General features: G+C 35.3%; 1 protein-coding gene and 1 long non-coding RNA gene across 9 annotated transcripts in view; both read right to left on the bottom strand.

The window, feature by feature from the left end:
- Window positions 1-3,840: 3,840 nt before the first annotated feature.
- On the bottom strand, window positions 3,841-5,679 carry LOC128556323 (uncharacterized). Its single transcript, XR_008370574.1, has 2 exons — window positions 5,251-5,679; window positions 3,841-4,388 (listed from the first exon to the last, which is right to left on the bottom strand). It is a non-coding gene; the product is annotated as an uncharacterized LOC128556323 (long non-coding RNA).
- Window positions 5,680-10,713: 5,034 nt separating this feature from the next.
- Window positions 10,714-19,232, bottom strand: part of LOC123551530 (anoctamin-1-like) — an 84,949-nt gene continuing 76,430 nt past the window's right edge. For all 8 annotated transcript variants that reach the window (XM_053541013.1, XM_053541014.1, XM_053541018.1 and 5 more), the window contains 2 exons: window positions 18,674-18,776; window positions 10,714-14,962 (listed from right to left, as the gene is read on the bottom strand). In XM_053541013.1, coding sequence (XP_053396988.1) covers window positions 14,654-14,962; window positions 18,674-18,776 — 412 coding nt within the window. In that variant the 3' untranslated portion in view covers window positions 10,714-14,653. The remainder of the gene's footprint in view (window positions 14,963-18,673; window positions 18,777-19,232) is intronic.

Genomic DNA, 19,232 nt, shown 5'->3' with positions numbered 1-19,232 from the left:
GCGCATAAAAAGTCTAATTTGTAAAAATTATTACGCCTTATACAGCAGGTACAATACTCTAAATATGTAACTAGCCTATAACTGGGGTCATGTTTAACACTAGAGAAATATTTCCAGTCACACTGATAATTACCAGTATATATGTCAGTGGTAAACCTAAACTAAGTCTCCAAAAGAAACCACTGGCACTTTAGGGATCAGCCCCTGCCCTCAGCCGCCCCTGCCAAATCAATAGATCACTTCTTTTTTTTTCATTGATTCTAAATGGATTTTCTAAAACTTTAAAACTTGTTGAAATTTTAACAAAAGTATGTTTTATGATCCGGGCCTCTGTTCAGTTTGTTATAAAAGGTTATGGTATTGGCTGACATTTTTTGGCAGGGGTGGATGAGGGAAAGTGGGTGGCTCCAAGTGTCTATATATTATCTGCCATGTAGTAATCAAACCCTGCTGGAGACCTACACTATTTAAGAAAATGCCTGCATTAACTTTTCTAAATACATTTATATTTATCATTAAATGTTTACCTAGATTTTGACCAAAGATGATGCAGTAATAAATTAACTTTTTATCTTTGGTCAAAATCTAGATCACTAGGTGATTAAACAGTAAAAAAAAAAAAACCTTAATTGTCATAATAAATGCTACAAATGCCACATTTTCTAAATGACTTTTATCACTAATGTCTGCCAGTCAACTTTTCTCCACTCTAGTCATGACGTACGTCACAAGATATAAATAGATTTATCAGATTTTGTTCAACATACTGGCCCTCATTTTGGTCATCCACAGGTCAGTTTGTCACTATACCCCCTCCATCTTCAACATTATTTTTTGCATATTTCATTTTAAACCAGGTTTTTCAAAGTTGAAATCCTGGCTATTAGATTGGTGGTGTCGTTGGGCAGATGGATTGGTGGATGGATGGCATAAAAATTTGGTTAATCCACTCAATAACTTAAGTTTGGGTTGACATATTGAAATGAAACTTAACTGGCCTTTGGGTAGCTTATAGTAAGGTTGGGATTGAATTTGGGGTCAATGGAGTCAAGGTCAAGGTCACTGTTACTAGAAATAGAAAACATCGGTTTCCTTGAAATTAAACTTTGCATATAAGAAGTTTATAGAAAAACCAAGGCTCCATGGGATTGCATTATGCCCAGGTCAGTGGGGATATACTCACTGGTAAAAGGTTAGTATAACTGATTTAATTTTCAAACTAATTAAGAAAATTCCCACAAATATTCTTTTTGTGATGTGGAACAAATGGGGCACGGTATAAATCCCACTGAGCTATATATCATCATGAGAATAAGATATCTAAAGTTTCCTCTGACAAGAGTTATGCACCTTATGTCATATGATGTGGGTGATAATTCAAGTTTGAATTAAATTGGTAAAAACTGAGATATAGGTCTAGTGAAAATGCATCAAAATTAAATTCTAAGTAAAAGGGGGCATAATTTATGAAAGATTGGTACAAGAGTTATACATCTTGTGTCATATGATGTGCGTGATAAGGTGAACCAACTATTTTTTGATTCAGTCAAAGCCATTTAGTAACAAGGCAGTCTGAAAGACAGCTAAATCCCCCGCCACTGTTATGGATAGTGAAAGGGTAAACCTTTGACCCTGAGCTGTGACCTTGACCTTGACTGACATGGCTGACCCATGAATTCTGCACATTGTCTTGACGAGGTGATCATTTGACCAAAGTTTTATGAAAATCCTTTAAGGGGTTTAGGAGATACAGAGCTCAAACCTTTGACCTTGAGTTGTGACCTTGACCTTGAGTTGACATGGCTGACTTATGAGTTCTTGATGAGGTGATCATTTCACCCAAGTTTGATGTAATTCCTTCAAGCCGGGTTTAGGAAATACAGAGTGGACACAAAATGGAAGGCTCAAACCTTTGACCCCAAGTTGTGACCTTGACATTGAGATGGCATGGCTGACCCATGAGTTCCGCACATCGTCTTAGATAGGTGATCATTTGACCCAGGTTTCATATGAATCCTTCAAGGGGATTAGGAGATACAGCTACAGCAGACACAAAATGGAAGGCTCAAATCTTTGATCTTGAGTTGTGACCTTGACCTTGAGCCAACCTGGCTGACTCATGAGTTCTGCACATCGCCTTGATGAGGTGATCATATGGCCCAAGTTTGATGAAAATCCTTCAAGGGGTTTAGGAGATACAGAGTGGACACAAAATGGAAGGCTCAACCCTTTAACCTTGAGTTGTGACATTGACCTTGAGCCAACATGGCTGACTCATGGATTCTGCACATTGTCTTGGATAGGTGATCATTTGACTCAGGTTTCATATGAATCCTTCAAGGGAATTAGGAAATACAGAGCAGACACAAAATGAAAGCCTCAAACCTTTGACCCGGAGTTGTGACCTTGACCTTGAGCCAACATGGCTGACTCATGAGTTCTGCACATTGTCTTGATGAGAAGATCATTTGATCCAAGTTTCATGATTATCCTTCAAGGGGTTTAGGAGATACAGAGCGGACACAAAATGGAAGGCTCAAACCTTTTACCTTGAGTTATGACCTTGACCTTGAACCGACATGGCTGACTCACGGGTTCTGCACATTGTCTTGATGAGGTGATCATTTGACCCAGGTTTCATATGAATCCTTCAAGGGATTAGGAGATACAGAGCAGACACAAAATGTTATTGAAAGACAGAAGGATGGACAGAGACCATTCCTGTAACTCCCCACCACTGATGGCTGGGCATTAATAAATGAGATAGAGTGAAAGTGTATCAAAACCTTAACCTGAAATTATAAGTAAAAAGGAGGAGGGTGGGGGGGGGGGGGGGAGCAATTCATGAAATATTGGCACAAGAGTTATGGCCCTTGTGTCATATGATTTGAGTGATGATGTTGAAAAACTATTTTAATTTTGAATCAAATCCATTCAGTAATAAGTGAGATATAGTGAAAATGCATCAAAATTTAACCTCAAATCCTAAGTAAAAGTGGGGGATATATATAATTCATTAAATATTGGTACCAGAGTTATGGGCCTTGCGTCATATAATGTGGGAGATATGATGTGGAACAACTACTTTCAGTTTGAATCAAATCCATCTAGTTAAATAACAGAGATAAGGAGAAAAAAGAGAAAGTGTAAAAAGCTTTAACCAAGGTGGGGTGAGTAGGATAGCTCCCCATATACTTCGTATAGTCGAGCTGAAAACAAGAGCTGTCAAAGTAGACAGCGCACTCGACTCTTTCAATGCTGGATAGTAAAATTCGGTACATCTGAGGAAGCTGGAGTTGTCACTGGAGTGTTTAATGACTCAGATGTGGATGAAAATAATGGACAATTGCTGAAGTCTCAAAACATTAAATCAGCTAGTATAAAAGGAACATAATTCATGGAAAATTTCTGCAAAATTAATGCACACCTTGTGTCATATCATACGGCTAATAATTCGGAACAAGTATTCTACATCTGAAACAATTTTTTAAAGTAATACTGGAGATATAGCAAAAGTGTATCACAACTCAAACTGGATATTCTATTAGTAAAAAGAGGGCATAACTCAGAATGTACTGGTACAAGTATAATCAAACTTATTTTATATGATGTGAGTGATGATGTGGAACAACCATTTTAAGTTTGTTTAAATTCATTTAGTAAGAACAGCTAGAGATATAAAAAGCATCAAAATTAGACTGAAATTCTATGTAAAAAAAGGGATATAACTCATAAAATATTTGTGCCAGAGTGACTGACCTTGTGCCATATAATGCGGCTGATGATCTGGAAAAACTAATTTAAGTTTCAATCAAATTCATTAAGTAATGACAAAGATATATTAACAAGAGGGCCATGAAGGCCCTGTATCGCTCACCTGACCTATTGACCTAAAGATCATCAAGATCAACATTCTGACCAAGTTTCATTAAGATATGGTCATAAATGTAGCCTCTAAAGTGTTAACTAGCTTTTCCTTTGATTTGACCCGGTGACCTAGTTTTTGCCCCCACATGACCCAGATTCGAACTTGACCTAAAGATCATCAAGATTAACATTCTGATTAAGTTTCATGAAGATACAGTCATAAATCTGGCCTCTAGAGTCTTAACAAGCTTTTCCTTTGATTTGACCTAGTGACCTAGTTTTTTAACACACCTGACCCAGATTTAAACCTGACCTATAGATCATCAAGATTAACATTCTGACCAAGTTTCATTAAGATATGGTCATAAATGTGGCCTCTAAAGTGTTAACTAACTATTCCTTTTATTTGACCCCCGTGACCTAGTTTTTGACCCGACATGACCCAGATTCGAACTTGACCTAAAGACCATCAAGTTTAACATTCTGACTAAGTTTCATGAAGATATAGTCAAAAATGTGGCCTCTAGAGTGTTAACAAAGCTTTTCCTTTGATATGACCTAGTGACCTAGTTTTTGACTCCATCTGACCCAGATTTAAACTTGACCTAAAGATTATCAAGATTAACATTCTGACCAAGTTTCATTAAGATATGGTCATAAACGTGGCCTCTACAGTGTTAATTAGCTTTTCCTTTGATTTGACCCGGTGACCTAGTTTTTGACCCGACATGACCCAGATTCAAAATTGCCCTAAAGATCATCAAGTTTAACATTCTGACTAAGTTTCATGAAGATATAGTCATAAATGTGGCCTCTAGAGTGTTAACAAGCTTTTCCTTTGATATGACCTAGTGACCTAGTTTTTGACCCCACCTAACCCAGATTTGAACTTGAGCTATAGATCATCAAGATTTGACCAAGTTTCATTAAGGTATGGTCATAAATGTGGCCTCTAGTGTAAACTAGCTTTTCATTTGATTTGGCTTGGTGACCTAGTTTTTTATCCTACATGACCCAGATTCAAACTGGACCTTAAGATCATCAATATTAACAATCTGACCAAGTTTCATGAAGATACAGTCATAAATGCGGCTTCAACAGTGTTAACAAGCTTTTCCTTTGATTTGACCTGGTGACCTAGTTTATGATCCCAGATAACCAAATATCGAACTCGTCCAAGATTTTATTAAGGGTAACATTCTGACCAAGTTTCATTAAGATTGGGCCAAAAATGTGACCTCTAGAGTGTTAACAAGCTTTTTCTTTGATTTGACCTGGTGACCTAGTTTTTGACCCCAGATGACCCAATATCGAACTCGTCCAAGATTTTATTGAGGGTAACATCCTGACCAAGTTTCATTAAGATTGGGCCAAAATTGTGACCTCTAGAGTGTTAACAAGCTTTTCCTTTGATTTGACCTGATGACCTAGTTTTTGACCCCAGATGACTTAATATCGAACTCGTCCAAGATTTTATTGAGGGTAACATTCTGACCAAGTTTCATTAAGATTGGGCCAAAAATGTGACCTCTAGAGTGTTAACAAGCTTTTCCTTTGATTTGACCTGATGACCTAGTTTTTGACCCCAGATGACCCAATATCGAACTCGTCCAAGATTTTATTGAGGGTAACATTCTGACCAAGTTTCATTAAGATTGGGTCAAAAAAGTGACCTCTAGAGTGTTAACAGTCAAATTGTTGACGACGGACGGACGGACGGACGGACGCCGGACGACGAAGGACGCCGGACACAGGGTGATCACTAAAGCTCACCTTTGAGCACTTCGTGCTCAGGTGAGCTAAAAATGCACCAAATTAACCTGAAATTCTAAGTAAAATGGGGGCATAATTCATGAAATATTGGTGCAAGAGTTATGGCCCTTGTATGATGTGGATGATGATGTAGTACAACTATCTAAGTTTGAATCAAATCCATTTGGTAAATAACAGAGATAAAGTGAAAGTGCATCAAAACTTTAACCTAAAATTTTGAACAAAGGATAATTATAAAACTATTGGTGCAAGAGTTATGGTCCTTGTGTCATATGATGTGGATGATGATGTGGTACAACTGTAAAGTTTAAATCAAATCTATTTGGTAATAACATAGATAGAGTGAAAGTGCATAAAAAACTTTAACCTGCAATTTTAAGTAAAAAGGGAGATAACTCATAAAATACAGATATCACAGTTATGGCCCTTGTGTTAAATGATGTAGGTGATGATCATGAACAATAATTTTAAGTTTGAATCAAATCCCTTCTGAAATAACAGATATAGTGAAAAATGCATAAAAATTTACCTTAAATTTCTAAGTAAAAAAGGGGGCTTAATTCATGAAAAATTGGAGCCAGAGTTATGTACCTTGTGTCATATGAGGGTGATGATGTGGAACAATTATTTTAAGTTTAAATCAAATCCATTCTAAATTGAAATTCTAAGTAAAAAGGGTGTCTACTTCATGAAATATTGGTGTCAGAGTTATGACCCTTGTGACATACCATGCGGGTGATGATGAGGAACAACTATTTTAACCCTTATCATGCTGAACATGACTGATTCTGCCTTTGCGACCAGTGTAGATCACGATCAGCCTGTACATCTGTGCTGTCTGATCAAGATCTGCACTGTTTGCCATTCAGTATCTTTTTAGTTTTAAAACACTCCTTTTTATAGTTATGGTTCTCTCAACATTGAAAGATGGACAAGTTCATTATAGAAATATAGCAGGGTAAGGGTTAAGTCTGAAGCAAATCCATCAAGTAATAACAAAGATAAAGAGAAAGTGCATCAAAATTTTAACCAAAGTGCGTATGCGGAAGGACGCCAACGCCAACGCCGACGCCAGGTCGAGTAGGATAGCTCTCCATACTTTGTATAGTCAAGCTAATAATCTGGGTTTCATAAACACAGGGTCTTCATACGGATGTCTCCACTTTTCATTAATCAGTTCAATGGCAATTCACCTTTGCAATAACGCAGCTTTGCATTTTCATCTTTATGGGCAGTGTAGCTCTTGTATTACATCTATCAACAGATCATCTCTCAAGCGTATCAAACTGATATGCATAAAATCATGATATTATTTTGAAGCTTACTTTCAACAGCAATGTTTCAGAAGTCAGTGCTAAAAGATGGTGAGTAATAAGCAACAAATGGAAAATTATTTCTGCTAAATGAAAAAGATTGCTCAATGCATGTCAAGCATATGGCTATGACAAGATCTTTTATGACCAGTGACCTCCAGTGTGACCTTGACATTTGTGATATTGGCCTGTGATTTGTGTGCAACACTTCGTCCCACTGGGGCAAACATACATGGTAAATGAAAATAAGATTGATCCATGCATGTTAAAGTTACAGCCCCGAAAAATTCTAAAATGAACTTTGACTTTTGAGATATGCATATACTACTCTGCCTTAATGAGGCTACATTTTTGCCAAATAGAAATAAAATTGCTCCATTCGTATCAAAGCTGCGTTCCAGACAAGATCCTGACAGTGTGATCTTGACCTTTGACCTTGTATTTGCACATGACAGGTTTCATCGAGGTTGTTATTTGTGCCAAATATAAACAAGTTTGCTCTGTGCATGTCAAAGTTATTGTCTGGACAAAATCAGATGTACATGCGCACTAATGTATCAATGCACTAATGCACATACATTTATGTCAAGCTCAACGTAAGATGATGACAAAAACGTTGCAAATACATATCATCAGTTACAAATTGCCGACATTTTAACGACTTGACCACCACTCCCCTGACCAATTTTAAATTCCATCTTTGTAAAAAAATTTATTCAGTATTTTTTCTATTGTCCTAGCATACTGGTAGTTTTTTTGTAAACAAAAATTTTCTTATTGATCAATATCATAAGTTATTGACACGCTTAATTAACAGGCTGTTTGGCTATGACAAACAGATATGTATTTGTTTGTGTATTTTTTTTTTTTTTTTCACAAAATAAAACGGCAGTTATTTACTTTAAGGGGAGCTACACTGATCACTAACCACCTGTTGGTTGTCTGTACCTTTGTTTCAGTTTAAGCTTATTTGAGCTCAAGGTGAGCTACATTGACCATTGACCTGTTGGTGGTTTGCCATAGGTTTTACTTTTAGAACTTCAAAGATACTGTACAAAAAGTGATTTCTTTCTTTTATATACTGATAAATAAATTCCACAATTTGTGCCAAAATTTGTAAAATTTAAGAGTTGCATATTAATTATATTAAGTGGGTTATGCCCTATATATACTGTGCACTGGCCCAAAACTGCTACATCTTTAAGCAATAACCCAATTCTGTGCTAGGTTATTTGATATCAAATTACCTATCCAATGTAACAGAAAACAGCTTTAAAGATTACTGAACTTAACCTATATAAAAATTACTGCATAATGTTGAAACAGGAGTGTACTTCATAGACTTTTAGGTCAATGCAACCTTGCCTCAAAAATTACATACTGGGCAAAATCTTCTCAACAGTACTTAAGGTAGTTGGCTGCACGTTCAGATTGAAATTTTTTCTACTATGTAGAATTTGATTAAACTCTGATTTTTCAAAACTTCAGAATATACCTTAGTAAATTCAGCAAATAAAAAAGATGGGGTTCTGTGGTTGATTTTTTGCTAGAGTGACAGTTAGTGACGGGTGTAGCTCCTTTGAGCTAAAATAAGCTTGAAAATACACACAAATGGACAGACAAAGCCGCAAATTCATAAAGCAGAAGAACAGGTTCTTAAACGGACAAGGCTGACATGCATTCTTGCCTGTCCATGGAAAACAACACCATTTATATCTGATTTTTTTTTAATATAAATATGTTTCAATAGGGTAATTTACAGTTCATAAAATAATGAGATTCATAAATGAACATACAGGTACTTTATGAAGACACTACATAATACAAGGATTTTACAAAGTACTGACAGATAAGTACATCATTGAGCCGCGCGTAAGACAACCAACATAGTGACTTTGCGACCAGCATGGATCTAGACCAGCCTGCGCATCCACGCAGTCTGGTCAGGATCCATGCTGTTTACTTTCAAAGCCTACTGTAATTAGAGGAACAGTTAGCGAACAGCATGGATCCAGACCAGACTGCGCAAATACGCAGGCTGGTCTGGATTCATGCTGATCCCAAAGCCACTATGTTGATTTTCTCATGGCGTGGCTCATATACTAATAAAACAATTAGCTGGGTCAATATAACATACAAAATGGTCCACTAATTGTATTAGTTCTGGTTGTCTGTAGATAAAAAAAACATATACTGTGTATACAAGCAAAATAAATATTTTGTATCAAATGGGGGAAAAAAATATAAACAATACACTAAAAACATGCAACACTAAAATAGATTTTGTTTATGTAAAATGACTGAACAAAGGTGTACTCCAAACACAATCTATCTATTACTAAAACTAGTAAAACTGATAAAAACTATCCAATTTTGGTGGTTGTAAATATTTTGTGTGTGTATATATATATACATATCAGTTATGGTATGTAACACTTTGCTTTCAAAATATGATTAAATGAAACGAAGTGGAAAACTGCAAGACTTTTAGTGTACCTGCTGCCTTGGTGAACTTTGCCAAAGTAAATTCTCAGAATCTTACATAGCATTAACCTTTGTACATTTTAGTGCCTAAAGACTTTAAAAGGAATGCTGCTTTTTTTTCAATTACACAAATAACTAGTAAGTTAAATGACTGTGCTGTCTATTTTATAGACAATAAAAAAACTGGTTTCCCCAACAAGAAAATATACTTGCTTAAGTGGATACTGATATGAAAGCAGGAAAAAAAAAAAAAAAGAGTCAAATGGCAAGCGTTGCAATATACATGTATCAAATATACAAAATGCTCCCTTGAAATCTCAACCACTTGATCAGTACACAAAAATGAGCAATGCTGTTTTGATCGAGCTATTCAGCATGCCTGGTAGGTGTTCCGTATTGATGCCTGAGCAACTTATCTGAATGAAATGAGTGCAGTGAGGTACAGGTGAAATCAGCATGTACAATCAAGCCTACCTAAGATTATTTGAATCACCTATGTATTAAAATTATTTATTTAACTATTGCATATAAAAAAAGATTTTAAATGCACCTTTTTTTACTGCTATAGCGTTGAATCATGTTACAGAACTAATTGGTTGCCAATTCCTTTACAATCAGAAATTTCTGCAACAAATTTATTTTTGCTAAATTTGCCAAATGTCCATGTTTGCTAAAATAAATATAACTTAAAATGCTAATTTTGTTACTCACTGTCTTACATGTTTCACAAAAGGGCCATATATTTTGAATATTTTACCATGTGAACCAACTCTAATTTTAAACACAGACTTGCAAAATATCTAATTTTACAGTCTTAAATACAGTTCAGTTACTTCATGATAATACAACCAGGTATTTAATATGTGGACTTTGTTTCAGTGGAAAACAGAGATATGAGGTAGAAGACATTAACTCATGTTGCATAATTTATGTGGCAACCAAAACCTGCTTGACAACAGTGCCATGATAACAAATAAAATTCTTTGAATTCTTAAAACAATGTAGAGGGTCCTTGTACATCAACTGTGTACCTTAATATGACCTGCATCTACCTTAGTTTTCAAAAATATACTTAACAAGACAGCAAATCTAAAGCAGAATGCAGTGTAAGCTTTTTTCAGGCAAACTTCCTTTTGAGAATGCTGCTGTTCATTGTTGCAAAAACAGTCGCAATATTTTTCAAAACCAGAAAAAAAGTACTTAAATTTATTGGGACATTTTAATGATTTTGGTAACTTTCAGGAAGTTCACAGATATTGTCCAAATATGGAATCACTTTGTGGTGTGTATATAATTAATATCTATAATCTATCAACTTATGATACTGCAAAATGGTTACCTCTAAAATACAAAGGTCATACAGCATTGCCTTCCATTATGCGCTCTATGCATGTGCATAATAAAAATTTGGCCGAAAGAACATTGTAACAGATAACTTGCCAAAAATCCACTGAATCCGTATTTTAATCATACATAGCACAAAATCCCTTACACCCCCACCCCAAAAAAACAAACCTTCAATGCCTAGTGTTGACTTAAAACCTGATAAATCCATTCACAACACTGAAAAAACTAGAGCTATCACTAAAGGTGATGAATGTACACCCTGCACACACTGACACAATATATTGCAATTTGACGCACAGAAGATTGCATAATTATGTTGACTGTATGTATGTAGACTGTATGTAAACAGTATAGAAAGAAAAAACAAAGTCCCATAATTCTGCAGAATATTTATCTAAAAGAACGTAACATGCACCATGCACAACTAGGGTTGGTACTGATCACTTGTGTGAAGTTTCATTAACTTGTGTGCAAGGGTTCGGAAGATTAGGCACACACAAGACTGCATAATTATGCAGACTGTAATGTACATAGTATTTTAACAAAAAACAAAGTCCCATAACTGTGCAGAATTTTTTTCTGAAAAGACCTAATATGCACCATGCACAACTAGGGTTACTACTGATCACTTGTGTTAAGTTTCATTAAATTGTGTGCATGGGTTCAGGAGATTATGCGCGCACAAGATTGCATATGCAGACTGTTTGTATATAGTATAGTAACAAAAATCAAAGTCCCGTAACCCTGCATTTTTTTTTCTAAAAGAACGTAACATGCCCCATGCACAACTACTGTTGTTACTGATCACTTGTGTGAAGTTTCATCAAATTGTGTCGTGGGGATGAGGAGAGTTAGTGCGCACAAGATTCTGTCTACGGACAGACAACCTGAAACCAGTTTACCCCCACCCCTTACAACTTTGTTGTCGAGGGGTAAAATTAGTTACTTATGGTATATAATATCTAAATTTGTGAAAGATTGCACGATCAATTAAATTTGTAATGTATAATTGTTACATATACAAAATACTAGAAAACAAGACACTACGTTTTGGACACATATTGTCAAAGTAACACAAAAATATACTAGATATGCTTTCAAGATATACTGTGAAATAAAGATTTAATATTCGCGGTGACAAATTTTCGTGGATTTTATGGTTGAATTAATCCAAACCAGCAAAAATTTTCCATTCATGTTATGCTGAAATGTCAACATACTCAAATCTATCTCCCCACAAAATAGCAATTTCCAAAACCACAAAGTTTCGTGCCCACGAAATTAAATGTCTTCACAGTATGTAATACAAATAGCTAAATAATTGTTAAAATTGATATGAGCTGCCCCATGAGAAAACCAGCATAGTGGCTTTGCAACCAGCATGGATCCTGACCAGACTGCGCGGATCTGCACAGTCTGGTCAGGATCCATGCTGTTCACTAACGGTTTCTCTTATTGCAATAGGCTTTGAAAGCAAACAGCATGGATCCTGACCAGACTGCGTGGATGCGCAGGCTGGTCTGGATCCATGCTGGTCGCAAAGCCACTATGTTGTTTTTCTCATGGCACGGCTCAAATGTTATAAATTGATATAATAATTACAGAAATAAAGTAGACAAATTTTTGAGTAAAAATTTATTGCACAAACAAAAGATTTGAGAATAATAACATGATATATCATATAAAAAGACATATAATAGATAACGGTATTAAAAGTAAAACAGCGGTTGAAGGCAAGGAACTGACATGAGTCCTTATCAAAATAGCCATTTAAAAAAAAAAAAAAAAAAATTGTGGCAAAACACAAATAATCGAAATGCATAATCACCAAAATACCCACTTTTTTTTAAAACTGGAACTAACCACTGCTTATAATATTTATTACTATTTTATAGAAGTAAGTACTACAAGAGGTGTCAGAGGAGACAGCGTGCTCAACTATCTCCATGCTGTATAGTGATATAGGGCATATCTGATGAAACTAGAGGTATCACTGGAGTGCTTAAAGCTCCTGATGTTAATAGTGATGCTGGACAAAAGTGCTGAAGTCTGAGTCAAATCTCTGTAATCTGAGTAATAACTGAAAGAAAATTTCTAGGAATAAAAAGGAAATTTTCTGCAAGAGTAATGTACAAGTACCTATTGTCATATAATATGAGTGGTGATGTGGAACAATATTTAAAGTTTAAATCAAATCCATTCAGCAATAATAAATATAACAATGAACGAGCATCAAAATTTGAACCACAGTGCAGATGCAGATATTGATGCTAGGGCAAGTAGGATAGCTCTCCTATTACTCGTATAGTCAAACAAAAAATGCCCACAGCCGTAATACCAACATTTTTTTTAATGCAGACAGTTGGCACATCAACATTTTTTTGATGTATTCACATAAATTAAAGTCCATTCCTGAAAACTTCTAAATGTAACATTTAATTCAAAGCAAGAACTGCTAAAACTGCTGAAGTTTGAAAATGATTATCAATGATTGATAAATAAGGGAGATCAACTCAAGACACAAAGCTTTTGTTCACATTCAAATTTTTTTTACCTTCTACGGTAAACTCAGATTTGTCTTAAAAGTGCTCTTGTCTGAAAGCTGCTATTTGTTTAAGCTGAAAATCTACTTGCATAGATTGCAAACGCTATGGCAGAATTATGCTTTTCATAAAATAATGTGAGCATTTTGCCAAAAAAGTATAATTGAGCTTTGAACACTATGCAAAACAGAAGTCTTTAATGCCCAAAACAAGAGTATCAAAGCAGAAGGAAGGCATTCTACATCTATTGTGAAACCCCATTCTTAACTATAGCTTTAAAAGTATCTAAATAATCATTTACTGCTGACTGGGAAAATTTCACAATGGTTTTATTTAACCCCTACCCTGCTAATTTTCTACAATGGACTGGTCCATTGTTCAATTTAGGCAGTACCAATTATTATTCAAAAAGCGACCAGTGCAGACCATGATCAGCCTGCATGGACGTGCAGGCTGATCTTGGCCTGCACTGGTCGCAAAGGCAAAATCACTTGCTACCAGCAGACTAAAAGTTTAAAAAAAAAAACCAACCTTAACTATCCCAAATTACTATCTAAGATATGCTTACATAATGCCACAGGTATAGTAAGAAGATACATATGTATAAAAATAAAGTGTTGAACTTACTATAATAACAGTCTTTCCTCTACAAGTTAGGTTGTTTTAAATACTGTCTGTACACAAAGACAGAAAAAAATCTGTCTGACCATGCAAATACATTTAATATATGCCATTAAGTTTTGGAAATCAGGACTGAAAATACTTCAGGTTTCTTTTCCCAGAAAGACTGCTAGTATCATAGAAGGATAATCATGAATTTTGCAATTCTCCATGCACTACAGCAATAGCATTAGTAGATATATATATATAAGAGATTCTAACAATCTCATATCTAGGTAATACATGTACTAAAACCTTTCATAACTGCTTTCAGCCTCATTTGTAAGCTTTTAGCTACCTCCTTCTAAGAAAATGTGATTGTTTTTTTTTTCTATGTGAGCACTGTAATATAACAATGCCACTGACTACAAGCAAAGGATAAACATAAAGCCCAACTGTTTACAACAACCGGCTTTTCATAACCTTGCAAATCTAGTAAGTGAAAGACTCCCATATTCACTGAAAACTAAAACTCAGTTGACAATTCAAGTACACTTATCATTCCAATGAGATTGAAAGCAACCTCAATAAACATATGTCTGAAAAATCCTGGCTAAGAAAAGGACGGTAAGTTAAAGTCACTATGGTAACGCTTGGTCAAATGCACTTCAACACACAAGTCTTTTGTGTTATAAATTATAGGAAATGTTTGCCATTTTCCCGATGCTAAATGTTTGACACGGACACATCATCAACTGGATCCAGGTTAACTTTAGTCTCTGCTTCAGTTTTCTCATCGCTCCTCTTCCGTAATCCAGATCCGTTACTCGTGTCATTTTTCTTGGCTTTTGCGGCAAAAGTACCTATGACGTTCGCTATATCAACAGTCTCGCGTGACTTTTTAGCCATTTCAAGTTCTGCTTTTATAACGATTTCATTTGAAATGTAAGTTGCGCGCCTGATCTGCTTCTTTACCTTGGCGGGAATATCTGGGATCAAGTAAGCAATTAGACTGGTGAACACAACCACAAAATTCTGAAATATAAAAGATATTTTTGATAACTTTAGTTCAAAAAATAAAAGCTTATGCGAATCATCATCAAGTCACTGCCAGTATTCATCCATGTTTTATGTTAAGAATTAGACTGACTTTAAAGGTGGATAATCAGATTTTGGCCATGTAACGGATTTGTTCGAAACTTTAGCATCTGATCATTTACACTCATTTCTGTTCACTTAACACTTAATACAAATTAGATTTTCACTGGAGGTATTTTTAAAATTTCATTTTCCTATCCTGGTTGCCCAACCAAGATAGAATTATTTTATCATAAGTATAAATTTGATAAACATACTTTGCCTAAGGAAATGTATAAATATTAGACATATTGTAATATATTTGTAAAATATTTGCATTAAAAATTATGTATTTAGATGGAATTCATTAGAAACGCAAGTTTGAAAAATTATCATTACCTCCCTTTGCCTATCTTGGTTGCGCAACCAAGATAGATTGGAAATAAATGAATTCAGAAGCTACACACAGCTTTTAAACTTGCATTTTGGTTCAGATTGTTCAATAGTTGATATGTCTATCAAATGCAAATGTAAAACTAGACATTGTATCGAAATAAAAAGAAATACCCAGCTTTTTATATACTTTCATATTAAAGGGGAGTAATTACAAAATTTTATAAAAATAATAAAATATACATTTCAAATAGGAATCTAACTCCATGTAATCGGTCTTTTTGTTCCTTAAATAATTCTCTACCAGAATATACAAAAAGTAAAAAATGTCATTAAATGTTGTTTAAATGTGATTGACCACCTTTAATAAAGTTAAATATTCATTTACCATCAGTTCATTTTCATAAGTTCAATACGAATGAAAATTTGCTATATAAAAAGCAATGTCATGCAAAGTTTCATGACATTCTGCACTGATTTTAACACAGTACCACTTATTATATTAATACTAATGAAAACTTTTCAAATGATCAAATATTTATTTGTAAGGTTACAGCAACACCAAATGTTTAATTCCTATGGCAAATGCTAAAATCCTATTTTGGTAAATTTCCTGATTTATTGGTAATTAAATGACCCAGTGTTCTTTCTAGAATAATTTCAGATCTGAACACCTTCAACTAGCAACCTAGTATCAGTATAAATATCTATCTTCTATTTACAAAAACCTAAATTCTTGCATGAAATTATTTCAAATTATTTCAAAGAAGATAAAACTGTAGAATATTCTTGTAATGTAGACAGCCATTGAAAATCATGCTGTACAGTCTAAATGCATCAATACTTTCTAAGAATAAAATAGATAGTTCCTGATTTTTGCAATATTTATTTCCCTTAAAAAACAACTGGCAGCCATTTTGGGGTGTGCGGGATCAAAATTCTAAAGATCTAATATTGATATTAACAAGAGGGTCATGATGACCCTGGATCGCTCACCTGAGTAGTATGAGCTACATGTTTCAAATGTCAAACTGATGATAAAATATTAAGAAAGTCAGTAGGTCACATTCATGGTCAATGAAATTCAGTTTTACGATTTTTGTGCAAAACTGTGTATGTCATAAAAATTTCAAGGCTGTATCTTAAAAAACAAGAAAGTAGGTCAGTAGGTCAAGGTCACAGTCAAGTGACATCATATTACTTGGGGTCATAAGGTAATTATAATCAAATAGTCTTGGAATTAGGATCAGATGATTTTTTTAAGTATTTTTCCTATATAACTCACATAATAACTAAGTGACCCCAGGGCGGGGCCTCTTTTAACCCAGGGGCATAATTTGAACAATTTTGGTAGCAGACTACTAGACAATGCATCATACCAAATATCAAAAGCCTAGGTTGTATGGTTTCTGACAAGAAGATTTTTAAAGCCTTTTCCTATATAAGTCTATTTAAAACTTGGGACCCCAAGGGCAGGGCCTCTTTTCACCCAAGGGGTACAATATGAACAATTTTGGTAGAGGACCATAAGACAATGCTACAAACCAAATATCAAAGGTCTAAGTGTTGTGGTCTCAGACAAGAAGATTTTTAAACTTTTTTTCCTATATAAGTCTATGTAAAACTTGTGACCCCCGGGGCGGGGCCATATTTGACCCTAGGGGGATAATTTGAAAAATCTTAGTAGAGGACCACTAGATGATGCTACATACCAAATATCAAAGCCCTAGGCCATGTGGTTTTGTACAAGAAGACTTTCAAAGTTTTCCCTATATAAGTCTATATAAACTATGTGACCCCTGGGGCGGGGCCATATTTGACCCTAGGGGGATAATTTGAACAATTTTGGTAGAGGACCACTAGATGATGCTACACACCAGATATCAAAGCCCTAGGCCATGTGGTTTTGGACAAGAAGATTTTTAAAGTTTTTCCTTTCGGTTGCCATGGCAACCAGAGTTCTGCATGGAATTCAATTCTTTGAACAATTTGAAACGGGGCCATCCAAGGATCATTCCTGTGAAGTTTGGTGTAATTCTGCCGAGTGGTTTTCAAGAAGAAGATTTTTTTAGGAAATGTTGACAGACGGACGTCACACGACGGACACTGAGCGGTCACAAAAGCTCACCATGAGCCTCTGGCTCAGGTGAGCTAAAAAGCTAATTTTGGCCCTTTCAGGGGCAGTAACTCTGGAATCCATTATGGGATCTGGTCGGTTCAAAAAAGCAACTGGGATCTTATGGTGACACATGTTTTGTGCAAGTTTGATTAAAATCAAATCATAAATGAAGCTGCTATTGTGCAGACAAGGTCAAAAAAGCTAATTCTGGCCCTTTCAGGGGCCACAACTCTGGAACACATAATGGACTTTGGCCAGTTCAAGAAAGGAACCAAAATCTTATGGTGATACAAGTTTTGTGCAAGTTTGGTTAAATTTAAATCATAAATGAAGCTGCTATTGTGCAGACAAGGTCAAAATAGCTAATTCTAGCCTTTTCAGGGGCTATAATTCTGGAACCCATAATGGAATCTGATCAGTTCAAGAAAGGAACCAAGATCTTATGGTGATACAAGTTGTGTGCAAGTTTGGTAAAACTCAAATCATAAATAAAGCTGCTATTGTGCAGACAAGGTCAAAATAGCTAATTTTGGCCCTTCAGGGGCCATAACTCTGGAACCCATTATGGGACCTGGCCAGTTCAAGAAAGGAACCAAGATCTAATGGTGATACAAGTTGTGTGCAAGTTTGGTTAAAATAAAATCATAAATGAAACCACTATCGTGCAGACAAGAAATTGTTGACGCACAAAAATAGCAAATTCTGGCCCTTTAAGGGGCAATAACTCTAGAACCCAAGATGGGATCTGGCCAGTTTTCGAAAGGAACTGAGATATCATGCCAATACAAGTTTTGTACAAGTTTGATCAAAATTGCTTGCAAAATGTGGTCTCTATCTTGTTCACAAGAAATAGTGGACGGACGACGGACGAAAGGCGATCACAAAAGCTCACCCTGTCACGCAGCTTACAAAACCAGCAAAGAAATAATAAGGGTAAAAACACACGTGTCACAATCCTTCACACATTTAGACTACATATCATATGTAGCAACAACACAAGAAAATAATGTTTATCAGTAAACATGATTTGTGTAACATTGTGAGAAATGTTTGTCTTATCTGTAGCAGATATTAAGATTAATAGAAATGACCCCTAAAATGACAAGTACACAAGATAATCTTTGCTATGTGCAAAAAATCTAATGAAAAATTCTAACCTCAAACACAACGACAAAAGCAAATCTTGCAGCAAGAACGTGCCAATGACTCTCAGAATACATGTACTCATCAGGTCCTGGTGGTTTCCGGAAATCTCGGTACCTGTACAAAACAAGCCATGTCAATAATGTAAAACTTGTAACTTTATAATATTTTAACAAATGTTAATGTTTATTCTGCATGACATTTAACCATGAAAAACTTCCCATGGTTACATCACTGTTTTAGATAAGTTCATGTAAGGTCAGGGGGAGTTCATCTTAGATATGGGGCACACTTGTATGTTTCTCATACATGTATATTTACAGTTTGGCATTTGCTTTGTTACCAATAAAGTGTAACCAATAGATCAAGAATATAATTAACAGCTCATTATATAAATGAGATATTTATTATATACAGAAAAGGTGGTGAATGCTAATATTTTACAACAAAGTATTGTTTTTGACTTGAATGCAAACTGTTTGCAGTCATTGTTATGCTTCCGGTGACGGAGAAGCATACAGTTGTCTGTCCGTACCGCAATCTTGTCTAGAGTATTTTTCAGCAACCGCTGTT

This window comes from Mercenaria mercenaria, chromosome 4, assembly GCF_021730395.1.
Source record: "Mercenaria mercenaria strain notata chromosome 4, MADL_Memer_1, whole genome shotgun sequence".
Lineage (NCBI taxonomy): Eukaryota > Metazoa > Mollusca > Bivalvia > Venerida > Veneridae > Mercenaria > Mercenaria mercenaria.
Note: the sequence above shows the minus strand (reverse complement) of the source record. Positions and strands in the feature narration are given on the sequence as shown.